This window comes from Dermacentor variabilis, chromosome 6 (assembly GCF_050947875.1).
Source record: "Dermacentor variabilis isolate Ectoservices chromosome 6, ASM5094787v1, whole genome shotgun sequence".
Lineage (NCBI taxonomy): Eukaryota > Metazoa > Arthropoda > Arachnida > Ixodida > Ixodidae > Dermacentor > Dermacentor variabilis.
In genome coordinates, this window is record NC_134573.1 from 183,793,789 (window position 1) to 183,809,221 (window position 15,433).

A 15,433-nucleotide genomic window follows, 5' to 3' on the forward strand; every position below is an offset into this window, starting at 1 on the left:
TGGAATAGTTTTACGTTATAGCGCCCCAGATCTGTCATTTGTATTATGAGCGTGTCTACAACGAAGACCACTACAACAAAGGGATTTAGGTGCCCCGAAAGCTGATTTGTTGCTTTACAGTGAACGGGAAGCACAGCGGCGCTAGCCACTGTAATGCCGCCACCAATTATTTCTCTAGCAGTCACAGAGCGCAGGTGCACATAAGACGCGTCACCATGCGGGAGAGCCCGGACACCGCAGTAGTAATACTACGCAAAAATATGAATGCAAAAAATCTCATTACACTATACCTACCACTTTCCTACACAGCCTTGACCACATAGCTAAGTTTTACAAACGGGTGTCTATGTTTTGTTGGTCGGTTTTCTGGAGCGCCATCTACATGTGTACGCGCACCATATGGGCTTAGCCACGAAGAAATGTTCTCATGGGCGGTAATCACACATGGGTACACGCTTGCGACACGGAAATTGTAGCGTAAGACTAACACCGTAGCTCGTATAACGCCGCAGAAGCCGCTTTAGATTGTCGCCGCATTTCCTGCCAAATACCCGCCACCGTGCATTGAGTGCCGCGCCCAACGCGCCGCCCTCTCGCTACGTGTCGTGCAGCACTGGGGCCTGTGTCTGCTTGCGCATGTCTCCGCAGCGCACGCTACAGTTGCCATCGCTGCGTTCATGTATTAAACCACGTCTTTCTTTTTATGATTTCCTTTTAATTTAAAAGTAACTGTCATATCTATGGCCTCGGCTGTTTTTGCAGGTAGGCTGCATAGCTAAGCGGAATTTTAGCAGCAACAACGAAATAAAAAATAAAATTCCAAACTTGACAATCATTTCGGCAGTCACCTAAAATGTGTTAACATTTAAATGAATCACTTTTGGGCGCATGCTGTTACTGTTAAATTGAAGCCGATGAGCAGTAAGGCCAAGCCTGCTTAGTAGAAATACGAAGACGGCATCTCTTTCCAGATATCCCGCCCAAAACCTGGTGAGAAAAAGCCTCATTGTTCCAGATAAGGTCGTCCCAAACTGTTAGAGGCCTGCTCTGGAGAAACTGTTCACTGGAACGCCAATGTATTGCACAGCACAGTTTACGGTCGCATATCTCGAAAGTGGTCATTGTCTTAGGGTTTCTGCTAAGCAGACACTACTTGACTACTCCTCGACTTCAATTTCGTAATTATAACAAATCCCCGAAAGTGAATAATATAAAAGTTAATCAGCACATTTTCGGCAAATAAGAAAGTTTTGTCGAGTTTCTTATTTTGCTGCAAATTTCCACTCAGCTAGGTAACCTATCAGCAAGAACGGGTGGGGCCTATATATGACAGTTTCTTTTAAAAGAAAGTGCTCCACATGAAAAGAAACATTTGGTAGGATACGCGCAGAATGGCCAAGCATAAACACAGTCAAAACGCAGTGATATGTGATTAATTTTAGAGAGGAAGAAATTTAGAACAAGTCAAAGCCCGACGAAGAAAAAAGAAAACTACAAAGCTATTCGCTTTCTAGAAGGTGAAGTTTGCTAAATGTATTTCGCGTACATTGGGAGATTTGTTTTCTACGTTATTGTAACGTTATTGGAAGCGAACAACGAATTACTTACGTTACATGCTCATTGACTTTTCCAACGTTTAACAGACTTTCATTGGAGTGTGTATGTCGCCTTCAAAGCCACTCACAATGTGCTAAAGAAACGTTTGATTCGTTTATAAAAATGAAACGATTGCTTTAAACAAGGTTGCGCAGAAAACAGGCAGAATGTTTGTTATCAACACCCTTTAATTCTTCGAAACATAATAATTATTATTATTCTGAATTGTACATTGTTTCTTTGGATCTGTCAGGCTTAGCTTTGCTGTTCTAAAGGAACAGAAAGCCTTGGACACCCACACGGCGAGCATGACTGGAATCTGCGAATGGTTAAAGAAAATTGAATTAGGGAAAGTGACAGCAGTAACGAAAGTGCAGTAGCGATGGCAAGTTTTTCGTGCGCTGGAAAGCAATAGCATGCATTTTAGCGTTATTTAGTGAATTAAAGACCACTGTCTGATGCAAGCTTCGTCAAGCAACAAAATAAATAGAAATGTGAAGGCTGATGCGTGCACCATGAGGAGGCTAGTTCCCGTAATGTTGCAGGATTAGAGAAAAGTGAAAAAATATTAAATATTTCGTAACTTTACGGAGTGTTTACGTGCTTGCTTACTATTTTTATTTTTTGCCGGTGTGGGTAAGGTTTATGGGATATTTTTCGCATAACATTTCGGAACTACCAGAACGCGGAAGAACTGTATTTAATGACGTCGGAAGAGGTTATGTAGACGAATGAAGAATACTTCTGTAACTCGCGTTTTGGCGCCTGAGCTATACATTATATTCAAAAACAATGCAGCCAGAAGTGACAGCGTTCAGATATTTCGGATATACGGGAAGCACTTGTTTTGATATTTCTATCATGTGTTCCAACGTACGCGATATGTTCAGCAAAATGCTTCGAACTTGCTTGCTGCTTGAATGAGTACGTGCCTATTAGTCGGACAGAGGCCGTAACTTCGGGATTTCGGTTTTTCTGATAGACGCACAGGAAGGCTTACCCAAGCTGCGAGGAGAACAGCCATAATTAAAGTCGCAGTGCCGTAGTTGAATGCATCGACTAAATACCCCGCTACTGGGGGCATGATCAGGCCTCTGAAAGGGAGGAAACATATGTAGCGTTAAAAAGTATTCAACACTCAGTCAATCTTTTTAAATTTATTGTTAGGTGTGTTACTTGTTAACTTTCCTGCTCAGTACCAAATTCGCGAGAAATTGGTTGTACCTATTTTTGGGGGGAGGGGGAGAGGGGGAGGGTGATAACAGGGTCGCAAAGTGTGCAAACAATAATGATAATAAAAAGCCGTCTTTATGCGCCATTGTATAGTTCTAATTGGTCTCCTCAAAACGCAGCTGCAGCTGACAAGCGGCGCCAGACATGTTATTCTCGTATACCTTGCGCAACTGGAGTAAACATTTCTTTAAAAGTACAAAATAAACTGATTCTTTGCCTATTATTCTTTTTTCATTTATGTGCTTGCACATTGTAAATCACTGCTCAGCAACCATTCAGGCTCCATGATGCTAATGGCGCTTATTGGCATCCCTTGTAAAAGGAAGCGGCCAAGAATAGTCCCAACCCACTGTGATCGTTGGCACAGCCAATTATTACAGAGGGTTGTGGGGCTGTAATGATTGGCACAAAAATGATTACAACGCCACCAGTGAGACCAGGCACAGTCTGCTCGCCTATTGGTATCAGCATTGTCACACACACACACACGCACACGCACACGCACACGCACACGCACACGCACACACCACACGCACACGCACACACCACACGCACACACCACACGCACGCACGCACGCACGCACGCGCACACACGCACGCACACGCGCACACACGCACGCACACACGCACACACGCACACACACACGCACACACGCACACACGCACACACACACGCACACACACACGCACACACGCACACACGCACGCACACACGCACACACACACACACACACACACACAAATAAAAAAACGATTTCACGTTCAACGCTGCGTATAGTGAACCAGCAGATTTGGACATCGAGGGATTTAGTTCGAGTCGGGAGTTCTGACAGAACTGTTTTGTCCACCACATATACCTTTCATATGGCACTGGGATATGTTGATATAAGTTCGACGTCCCGGTCGTTATGAACATTGTTCTTATTGGATCAATTCCAATTTCGTTAGCCAATTGCGACACGTGTAACTGGGTTGCGGATTATGTATAATCAATTTGAATGTTTTCAAAGTGAGGAAAGCGGACGCATCAATGTTTGTTTCTAGCTATACACACTAATATTTTTTGCTTATTACGCGACAGGGTTCCAACGAATATACGGAACTTAGATTAAATATCTTTGCAAGACACCGTTTCTCACCACTCTTCAATAATTTGCTGTTTTCAAATATTGTCTGTTTCTAAAGGAAGCGGAAACTGGCCTGAGCTCATATATTTAGCGCTGATTTGGCATACAGTTACATTCCTGCGGGCTGAACAACGGCCTTTATCGAAAAGGACCGTGCTTTCTACATTTGGCAGGTGATGTGAACCTGTAAGGTTTACGGGGAAAGTTCAGCAATGTTCGGACTCCTTCGCAAGTTGCATCAAAGAAACCATTCTTTTAGTGATGTTTCGGTTGCTCGATGCACTTTTGGGTCTACGATTACGGCAGGTGTCAGAACATATTACGAGTAATTAAAGTGTCTCGATGGTACACACATCGATGTGTTACTTGCCGTTCTCACCACTGCGAAATTATCATGGTTCTATGTTGAGGCAAAGGAATATTGACATGATGAGGTCCTGTCAGTGTTTTCGAAATCGCAGTTATAGAAGAGACTGTGAGAAATAGACGTTCAGCTTACCTTAAAACAGTTACTGTTAATTGCTGAATACTGCTAAAGAGGACCGGTTTAAGCATTACTGAATCAGGAACAAATGTATATTGTTTTGTTTTGTACTTCCTATACCCGATGTTTTTATGTGGTTGCACCAAATTAAAAAGATATCGCCTGTGGTAGGTAGCATAATTGAATTAAATTACGTTATGAGGCGGGGATTACTTCTACGGTGAATCCCTGCACTTAATTGGGACGATAATAACTGCTCTATTAGCTTTTTTATTGATTACTATGCGGCACATATTGCAGCTTAGTAATTATAACCTGTGAGTTCGCCAGACGTATCCACTTGGAACGAATTCTGAGAATGGCACTGGTTTCCAGGTATTAATTTTCAAAGTATGCAACGAAATAGATGAGCATTCCGATCACTTTTGGGCTTCAATTTATGAAACAGTGTTTTCTAAAAGAAAACAAGTAAACAACAGCGCATATTTAGAGCCAGTTTGATAGCGCGAATCTCGAAACCGGTGCCATCCTTAGAATTCGTTTCAAGTCTATATGCCTTGCACGCTCACTAGCTATAACTCGTAAATTGCAATAAGTGCTGTAAAGTAATTAGTAAAAACTAACACTGTATTAGGGAACATTCGTTAAGCAGTCAATTACCCGCTCCATTGCTCGCGGAAATCATACCCGCCTCACCTAGTAGTTAGTTCCAAGGGCTAGAATTGTGCTATCTGCGAAAGGTGGCTTCTAAAGATGTGATCCCGTTCAAAAAAAAAGAACATCCTATGTATACATTACTATGTACAACAAAATAAAAATACTTGTTAGGAACTTAATGCTGTGCACTAAAGTTCCAAGCAACATACGCGTACGAATACATATACATAACACTGAGCGTAACTATAGGACCTTTCATTTTCGTCTCATCTGTTGCCCTGTTCATTCCGGACTCAATCGTTATATGTACAAGTATAATAATATCACTATTTTTTCAGCTATATTTACATTACACTTACATCACGCCTTTAGTGAATACTGGTCCGCATCACAGATTCTAATCAGCTTCCTCTGTGCAGAAAAGACAACAGCAACGCAGACACTTCATGTTAATTTTCAATCTTAAGCATAAGCTCCACACTGCGTTAGGGTAAGGCCTTGTGTGAAGCCTAGAACACGACCGCCTTTCCTGGCAGTACTCTGCAGACACTTCTTGCTTAGCGTCAGTAGTCGGCAATGAACCTGACGTTTTACGGGATTCGGGTGCCCGCGCGCTTTTCTTGCGGCTGTATTAATGCATTGACGGCATCAGGTTAGTGTCAAGTCATTCTGTCAGTTCATTTCACATTACGCTACTCCGCAAATTTAATCGAAAAAATGTCCACCGTTATTTGCGGTTGGATGCATTTTCCTAATATTGGCGCAGTACCGTAAGTATAGCTGTTATTCAAATGTCTAGTAGAGCCTTGCTGTTTGTCGGTCAAAGGATGACTCACCCCAGGAAAAGACACGTGTGCGACACACTTGACACAAAGCCCGTAGTTCGAACGGTATCTGGATAGCCACGTTCTCTGCAAGGAACACAACGTATCTATTTAAAAATAGTAAACCAGAGTTACTGAATCTCATCATATGACATTTATTCGATCTTTTAAACAAAGAGCCTGTGTGTGCCTCTCAAACTTTCAAATGTTTGTCTTTTTTTTGTAATCTTCCTGTCACGCTTCCCGAATATATTTGTTCCAAATGAGATAGGAAGTTACTTATCCAAACGAGAATGGTAACTGTGCATTGAAACGGAGTTATCACCCATCTTAAGTACTAAATAGGGCGTACAGTATGGTTAGGTTCTAGTCAGTTCTACTTTTCACCTTATCATGCTCCTTGACACTCGCAGTGGCTCTACGGACTACGTAACTTTTAATGAGACTATAGACTACGTAACTTCAATGCATGTTGAACGTTACCTACAGATTAGTGCAGTATAGGAAGTGCGTCTCGTTTAGAGCGCAGTTCTTAGGCGCCCTTTCTTGCGCTTCGCGTCGGCGTCGTCCGTCGGCGTAGTAAACGAGCACCGTGAAGGATGAATGCGTGAACCTGGAGTGCAGCGGGGGATGAAAGACGGTGGTAGCGAAAAGTGCACAAGGAGGAAAGCAGTTGAGGGTGCGGCAAAACCATTTGGTGGAAAGTGGAGGAGGAGGGTATGGCGAAAACGTGAGAAGCGTAGTGCCATGCAAGACGGGCTCTGCGGCGACGACCGCTACGGGATGGCGCCAGAGTAGCGCGCCGTCATCTCTCCACCGATGGCAGGTGTCGAGTGCGTCCGCTGGTAGCATATAAAGAAACAAAGCGCTGCATGAGCTTGTCTGTGTGCGGCAGCTGCTGTGAATCGTGCTCCCGTGTCACCCACGCGCTGCCTCTCGCGATCTCCTGCTTAGCGAGGCAATCGCAGCATACTTCGCTCCATTTTCAATGTGTCGCACGAGACAGATAGTCCACGCGAACCAATATATCGCGAAATGAAAACACGTATAGAGCTGAGCTCAAATTTCGCATTAGGGAGTATCGTAATCATCGATTTTTTTCTTACTTTCTTCATTTCATCACGCTCTCTCTTTCTTGTTAAACTTCAGCAGCAAAAATCAATATATTCGCATGAGCGCATGCAACAAAGAAAGCGCATAGAAGAAAAAATCTGCGTCATTTGTCTGAAAACAACCTTGCACCACATTCATTTCTTGGACACTGAATAACACCAAAACAACGAATTACCGACAGGGGAGATACTAGACACCTTTTTTAGCTAATAATGTTATCTGTCAAAGTGAAACATGAATTTATCCAAAATGTTCGAAGCTCTGCGCCTTTTACAACATTGTTAACAATTGCTTCTAGGTAGCTAAAATGAATATACTGTATGGTGCTTTGTTCGATCTTCATTGACGGCTTTCTAACTTTATGCATGGTGTACTTGCAAAAACACCTTTTGAAGTCTTAGAAGCTCATTAAAAGGTAGTTCACATGTTTCCACAAACGTTGATTCGGTACCAGTGCGCATTGTCTAATTCAAGCTTTTTTTTTATACTTGACATGCGTAATTAAGGACATATGGGCACCAAGAGATGCTGCCGGCTACCGAATGAGGGGTATATGCGCTCGTTTCGAGATCTTCGAAAGCTTCGAATACCAAAATTCGAGCCGGAGCGAATATCGAATTGCATATTATTCGAGCGAATATTAAAAAAATCTGAATATTTGCATAAGCCTGATTGTGAGTACTGCTTTCTTATGAAAAGATACGAACCAGCGCTTAACCTGGTCAAGTAAAAACGTAATTATTCATGCCTCAAAGACAGAAAAGCTATTATTTAGAGATGTCACATTCTGCAGCCCGGAACTGTTTGAGTTTCACCGAGAAATACCTTCAATTTCATCTTAATTTAGCAGGTGCAATATATTGCCACCAGTGTGTCGTACAGGGGTGGGATTCCTGTGCCAACTGCGCATTTTCGATACAAATGCAAATTCCTGCGCCCACACTGCGCCAAACACTGAAAATTGACCGAAATTGCTCCACGCTGCCCCAGAATGGCTTCAGCGCTTGTGCAGAGTGAGCGGATTCGTTCTCCGAAAAAGGATACAGCCGTTCAGATTCCGCACACCGCAGGACGGCGCCTCCCGCACAGTTTCTCGTAATTTTCGCGCTTATAACATGGACATTTCGACCCTTCCGGCAAGCGGCTGTCGCACGCGCGGCCACAAGTGGCATTAGGATGAAGGGCTAATGGCGAATTTGGAATAAAAACAGATTGCAATAGTTTTACGCTATACCAGGAAGTTAAGCATTAGGTGCTTTCGAATCGCCCTCTATTATGCAGTGCTGTTCCAGCCGCGCCATTTGCGCCATTTTGATGCAGTTCGACTTGCCTGCGCTCACTAAAGTGTCGTTTGCGCCAACTACTAAAAAATGCGGCATTCTTGCATTTTCACGGCAATGTAGTGTTTTTCAGTAGGGTTATGCAACCACTCTACTATACAAATCGATTTTGAACATTCAAACACGGTAAACAACTGATTTTCCGGGCGCCCGATTCTCGGACATGTTCGAAAATTTGGACGCTTTCGCGTCATCACCACGTGCCCCATAGAATCAATCTATAAGAACGCCTGAAATTTCGGACACAAGAAACCTTCGCCGTCGGATTTTCCGGACTTTTTTGCCATGACCACTGGTCCGAAATGGAGTTAATAGAAGCCACCACCGTGGCCATACTGATAACCGGCGCTCTCGCACGCTGATCCGCTGGCAGCCGCAGCCCCCGCCAGCACCGCGACAACGCTAGGCCCAGCTACCTCGACGTTAGCTACCAAGCTTGCTGTTCGGTGCCGTGTTTTTTCATTGAAACAATTCGCTGCTCTTAGCAAAGGCGCTGCTCCGCCTTTGTACACCTCGCCAATAGCTTGGAATAGTTGATTGTTGGGCTTCGATTTCTAAAGTAAATAACAAGACGCCAACAACTCCCCGATACCTACGTCGCATGGGCCCCAGGCCACGAACACCTGGCAGGAAACGAAGCAACACATGCTGTCACCCGAGGGCACATGAGCCGGCGTTTCCTGCCGCACGGGCTCCGGAGAGCGACGAGGGTGGAGGACATTCCCATCATCTACGCCCTAGTATTGCAACACTATAGTCTGGAAAGAAGATAATATCCACTACCACATCCAAAATTATGCAAGGTAGAGGCAGCCACCCTCCGCAGACTACAAACGATTACTTATGTTCGTGGAATTATTGTGCACCGAATGCTCCCCACCAAATTCCCATACCAAGGCTGATATTGCCATGTGCCAGACATCCTCCAACACATGGTGTTAGTGTGCCCACAAAACGAGTAAAAACAATTAAAGCGAAGCTTCAGAAACACTACCCACCATTGAAGAAAAGTGGGAGGCATTGCTAACGGCGCAGGGCTTGGAGGATTAGCGAAGTCTTGTGGACCGGGCCCGGGCCGCGGTATTAGCCAACGGCTTGGTGGACTGAGAACGCTTCCCACCCAGGGCGAAGAAAGTTTTCACGCTGTTTCACACAATAAAGGTTTGTTCCTCCTCCTCCTCCTGATGCATCAGTATGGCTGCCTTTATTAAGGCGAAAGCCTTAAGTGGCTCGTTGCATAGCTCATGTCCGAAAAAAGTGTCGTCTGGACGAGTGGTTGAATAAATATCATAATCAAGTCGAGTGGCTTTGGTTTATAAAAAGTTGACGAGTGCTACAAAAAATAACGTCATCAGTGATGGCTCAAACAGGAAAAAAATAACAATCTGGAATGGCTCATACACCCGTAAGCAGGGGCTGAATATGAATGAAGATACCAAAGAAAAAAGAACGAAGGAAAGAAAGAAAGGAAACATGAACATCGGGGGGGGGGGGTACTCGCTGCTGATTGGATGCAGCTGTCCGAGCGAGGAGGAGACGAGCGGCCCTAGCCAATCAGATACGGCCGGAATGGACCGTCCACTAAGTGGACCATTACAGAACACATCCCCAGGAATGGCTCATAACCCCGTAAGCAAAAACAAAGATGCAATGCCTTAATAAAAGAAGAAGCGAAAAAAAATAAAGAACGAAAGAAAGAACGAAATAAATACAGAGTGAAGGAATGAAACAAACAAGATGGAAAGAAAGAAATAACGAAATAACCTTTAGACACTAGATTAGGTGCTCGCATGTGTCATTGAGGAAATGGATCTACAAAGCATTACGTTTGCTTCACACTGCAGCTCATGTCTTGCAAGAAGTCTTACCCCTCCGATCAAATAACTTCATGTATTACCACATATGCAGCAGGCTTTCGCCTTTACGTGTTGCAGGAGTGTAACATGCTGCCTATCTTTCTTTCTTCAAATGTAATGCTTAATCAGAGAGTTCTTTAATAGCGGCTGTCGTCATTTGCCGGCCCATTTTGACACCGGCGTGTTTACGTAGTTTCAAAATCTTTTCTGACGCATTGTTTCTTCCGTATTTTGCCTTGGCATGTCCTTTGTTGCTTTTATATTGACACGGATTCCTGATGTCGGTTCTACCAAGAAGAAGAAGTATTTTAATGATTGGAAAATGTAGAGAGGTCGGCCGGATAATGGAGCATCTGGCATGCTACTCTACGTAAGGGAAGGGGAAGAGGGGAAGAAAAAGGGTCACAATGGGGGATGATAATGGGAGGAACGAGGTGAATGACACATTACACAACTGGTTCTACCAAGGTTGTAACGAAACCGAAGGCAATCAAGCTCCATTACAGCGAAAGTTGTGGCCTGCTTCAACCTCGACGACGCGATATACTATTATCGAGCTCGCTTCGTGTGAAAGAAACAGCCTGGTGCAGGCCCGCTAAAAATCTAGAACGTTTACGTTTAGTGCTTAGTATGCCTCAGAAGAAATGTTGGACTTAATAATAATATTTGGGGTTTTACGTGCCAAAACCACTTTCTGATTATGAGGCACGCCGTAGTGGAGGACTCCGGAAATTTTGACCACCTGGGGTTCTTTAACGTGCACCTAAATCTAAGCACACGGGTGTTTTCGCATTTCGCCCCCATCGAAATGCGGCCGCCGTGGCCGGGATTCGATCCCGCGACCTCGTGCTCAGCAGCCCAACACCATAGCCACTGAGCAACCACGGCGGGTGAAATGTTGGTCTTGAGTAAAGCGAACAGCTTTCTTTCGTCTTTCGCACGTTCTCACAGAAGTTCACGGCCGGCACTTCTCGGCGGATGCAAAGGCGCCGAGGCAAAGGCGCGGACGCGAAGGGCACGTGCGCTCGCAGAATCCAGTACCGGAGCGCGTTCGTCTCGCGCTTCTTTGAGACGCACGTGCCGTGGCACGACAGCTTTGCGGCGTCTTATGGTCTAGACGCGGTGGTCGCCAATGGCAGGTTTCTCCGACGCCTAGGCTGACGGTAGCAAGGCTTCGGTATGCCGCGGAAGCCCGTTGCGCTTTTCTTGTCGGTGTGTCGTTTCCTCTTGCCGGTTCACTACTGATATGTTTAAGCCAATTCGCATAGCGCGCAGAACTTCTTTTAAAGTAAATGGTTGGAGGAGCGTCGGGCCTACGCGTAGTAAACTAGTGGAAAAGAAAACGTGGCAACCTAGGTGTTGTCGTGCAATCGTCGCGTCATACTGTCGCCATGCCACCGTCATCCTCACACTGTCGTGATTCCGTTGTTGTCATGCAGTCTTGCCCGTGCTTCCCTCATTGTCGCGCCGTCATGTTCCTCATTGTTGTCGTTAAGCAGTCGTCGTCGTCACGCTACCATGCCGTCTGCCAAAAGAAGTCTACAATAATTTGTGCCACCTTCATGAAATACATCTACTAAAGTCAAAAGTACATCTTCGGAAGTATTGCTTAGTGTAGCCATTTGACTTCTGCGGTCCGCATAAGCTATTCGCTTAGACCGCTTTCAGAGGAAATCATTTTAGAATGGCGGCCTGACAAGTTATCGCAGTTGAGGGCGTGTGAAGTGATTTTTGGAAAGGAAACGGAAGAGATGAGTGCAGCGCCGTAACTGTCTCTCACAGGAGGTCACCTCAACAGCACTGCACGGGGAAGGGGGAATGGGAAGAAAAGGATGAAGGAGAGAAAGACTGGACGAACGTGGGAAGGGGGAAAAAAAGAATGTGAGTGCGGGGCTCACAGCCGCGCTCTCAAGTGCGTCACATTGCAGTAGTCTAGCAGTGCCGAGAGAGCATGCTTCACGATGGACGAGTGGGCTGCAGGGAATAGCAGCGCGGTCGCCGTATCGTAAGTCAGTCCCAGTCGCCGATAGACTGTACACAAGTCCGTGCGCTCCACATCGAAGGCAGGGCAGCGAAGTAGCAAGTGGTCGAGCGTCTCCGTATCGGCGCAGTTGCTGCACGCGGGGTCGCCAATTCCCTGCAGCCTGTGCGTTCTAGCAGCCGTCCTGTAGCAGCCGACGCGCAGGCGAAGCAGGAAAGAGCGGTCCGCCCGGGAGAAGCCCACGCGGGGGAGGAGCCGAAGTGACGCACCCGCGGCGACGCGCTGGTCCGGGTGCTGCGCACGGAGAGTTCGCAGAATGGTTGCTTTGGCCACGTCGAAGCCGCTGACCGAGGTAGCGAGGGGGAAGCGCAGGGAGTGAGCCTGCTTTGCGAGAGCGTCCGCGGCTTCGTTCCCTTGCAGGCCGATGTGCGCTGGAACCCATTGCAACGCCAAATCGCAGCCCTGGCTGACGAGATGGCGGAGCTTTGAGCCGACGCGCTGCACCAATGGAGGTCCAAGGTAATCCTTCGCCAGCATACACAGTGCCGCGCGCGAGTCCGAAAGGATCGCGGCAGAAACAACACTGCGCTGTTGAAGCAGGAGATCAGCTGCTAGGTCGATCGCAGCAAGCTCGGCCACCGTCGACGACCACACAGCACGAAGGCGGCACTGCCGTGTAGCGCAAATATCCGGCGCCGTGCACGCTGCAGCACCAGAACCATCACTCGCCACGGAGCCGTCGGTGTAAACGAGCAGCCGGCCCCCTAGGCGCTCGTGTAGCAGTGCGGCCGTTTCCTGCTGCATAGCACAAACAGCTGTTTGACGCTTGGACTTGACGCCTGGCACCGTGGTGTTTACATCGAGTAGCGCGGAGGCGTGCGGCGATACCGGCAGTGGTAGGAGTTGCGGCGTCGACGCGACGAGTGCGCTGAACTCGGTGGCACGCTGGCCCATGCCCGAGCCCTCGAGGGTGTGGAGGCGACAAACGAGGCGTTGTCCCTGTGGCGAACGTTGAAGGCGCTCGATGTGGTTCATCGCTTGCTTCCGTGCGCGAAGTGAGGGCGGCCAGTCTCCCGCTTCGGCGAGAGTTGCTCCTACTTGCGAGTTGCGAGGAAGCCCGTAAAGTTGGCGAATTACGGTGCGGTGCTCCATGTCGATGGCGTTCCAGTTGGTGGCTCTGGCGTTCGTGAGGGGAAGCGCATAGAGTGCTCGCGTTGTTGCGACAGAGTTGTAAACTCGAAGCGCAAGTTGCGGTGTACAGCCACGACCACGGGCGAGCAGGGAGCGTGCGGCGCCAGCCACCTTCTTAGAATTCTTGCAGAGCTGGGAGACGGCGGCGTTAAAGTTGACCCGGCAGTCGATGTCAAGTCCGAGATAGCGCACTTTTCTCTGCCACGGGAGGGGGCTTCCGCGCAGCGTGAGACAAGGCATTTCGAAGCGCGCACGAGCACGGGGGTGTACCAACAACGTCTCAGTTTTTGACGCCGAGAGCTGGAGCCCTATGCTGGCGAGATATTCATCGACGGCATTGATCGCCGACTGCAGGGATTCTCGCACTTGGAAGCCGAGGGACGTAGGCCCGCACGCGAACAGTGCAATGTCATCGGCGTAGATCGCCACGTGGACTTCGTGGGCTGTCATCTTGGGGATGTAGTCAGGTAGTCTTGCCAGAGCCAAGTTAAAAAGAAATGGGCTGATCACGCTGCCCTGGGGAACCCCGGAGGTCACGCTGCGAGGGGCACTGAGCGTGTCACCAACTCGCACTCTGAGCGTGCGGTCACTGAGGAAGGCCGCGATGTAGTCAAAGAGGCGGCCGGTGACACGTAGCTCACGGAGGGCTTGAATGATGGTGGTGTGAGGGAGACCATCAAATGCGCGTTGCACATCGAGCAGCACGAGATATCCGGCTTCTTGGCGACTTGCTGCGTGCTCGAGCGTAGCTACGACGTCCGCGAGCGAGTCAGCTGCTGAGCGCAGTCGCCGGAAACCACTCTGTTCAGGGGCGAAAGCGTCGAGGGCGGAGGCAATCCACTCAAGGCGGCGCAAAGCCATGGCCTCCAGAGTTTTGCCGGCTACCGAAGTAAGCGACACTGGGCGATAGGAGCTGACGCTCGTGGCAGCTTTGCCGCGCTTGAGAATAGGGACGACGATCGCCTCTTTCCAGTCAGCAGGAATAATGCCACTGCGCCAGACGGCATTGAAGGCCTCGAGTAGGGAAGGGAGCTGCGCTGCGTCGACGTTCCTGAGGACCTGATGTGTTAGTCCGTCGGCACCAGGCGCTGAGCGTCGCTTACGCGTGTTCAAAACAATGCGCAACTCACTAAGGGTAAACTCGGCCGAGCAAAGCACCTCAACGTGCTCCAAGATTGCCCTCGTAGGAAAGTAGCGCAGGGGAGCGAGGAGTTCAGCCTTGTTGTGCGGCGGTAGTTCGCAGGATGCACTGACTGGGCGCACAGACGGTGGCGGTGGGGCGAAGGCATCGGCGAAGAGTTCGGCCAGTTGCTCTGTGCTCAAGCCCGTAGCCACCGCGATGGAGAGTGCAGGATGGCGAGGGATCTTGGGACGGAGGAGGGAAGCGAGAATGCGCCAAGGGCGCGACTTGTCGCGAGTGTCCTCCAATGACACGCAGAGACTTTGCCAGCTCTGATTGCGTCGCTGCCTGGCGTGACGGCGACACGCAGCGTCCAGGCGGTTGTATAAAGTCCAAAGCTCCACCTTGTCGCTCTTGATGGCACGGCGTTCGGCGCGACGACGGACAGCGCGCAGATTGAGAAGCTTGATATCGGGAACCGGCGTTCCAGCAGGCACCGCGCACGATTTTGTAGCGGCATCCAAACACCTCGTAAGATGCGTAAGAAAGTTTGTATTTGCCGGAGGGGATATTGCGCAGAGGGACCGAAAATGGGACCAGTCCGTGACGCGGTACGTACATGTCCTCGTGCGGTTCAGGCCGAGCGGGTCGAGAGAGATCGGATAGTGATCCGACCCCTGCGTGTCAGGGCTGCGAACCCACTCGTAGTGGCATCGCTCACTCGCGAGCGACAAGTCTATCGCACTCCCGTGTACCCTCCGACGCACAAATGTGGGACTTCCGGTGTTGATGATTAGCAGGCCCGAAGCATGGATGGAACTCAGCAGGTCCCTGCCGTTCGGCTCACTGTGGGCGCTTCCCCACGCCGTGTGGTGGGAGTTGAAATCACCGCACACAACACAGTCACCACC

The 15,433-nt window shown here is 48.4% G+C and overlaps 1 protein-coding gene across 1 annotated transcript in view; it reads right to left on the reverse strand.

The window, feature by feature from the left end:
* Positions 1–1,772: 1,772 nt before the first annotated feature.
* LOC142584461 (MFS-type transporter SLC18B1-like) overlaps positions 1,773–15,433 on the reverse strand; it is a 137,046-nt gene continuing 123,385 nt past the window's right edge. The window contains exons 12-14 of the mRNA XM_075694606.1: positions 5,934–6,008; positions 2,597–2,690; positions 1,773–1,915 (exon numbers count right to left, since the gene is read on the reverse strand). Of these exons, the coding sequence (XP_075550721.1) occupies positions 1,784–1,915; positions 2,597–2,690; positions 5,934–6,008 (301 nt within the window). The 3' untranslated portion in view covers positions 1,773–1,783. The remainder of the gene's footprint in view (positions 1,916–2,596; positions 2,691–5,933; positions 6,009–15,433) is intronic.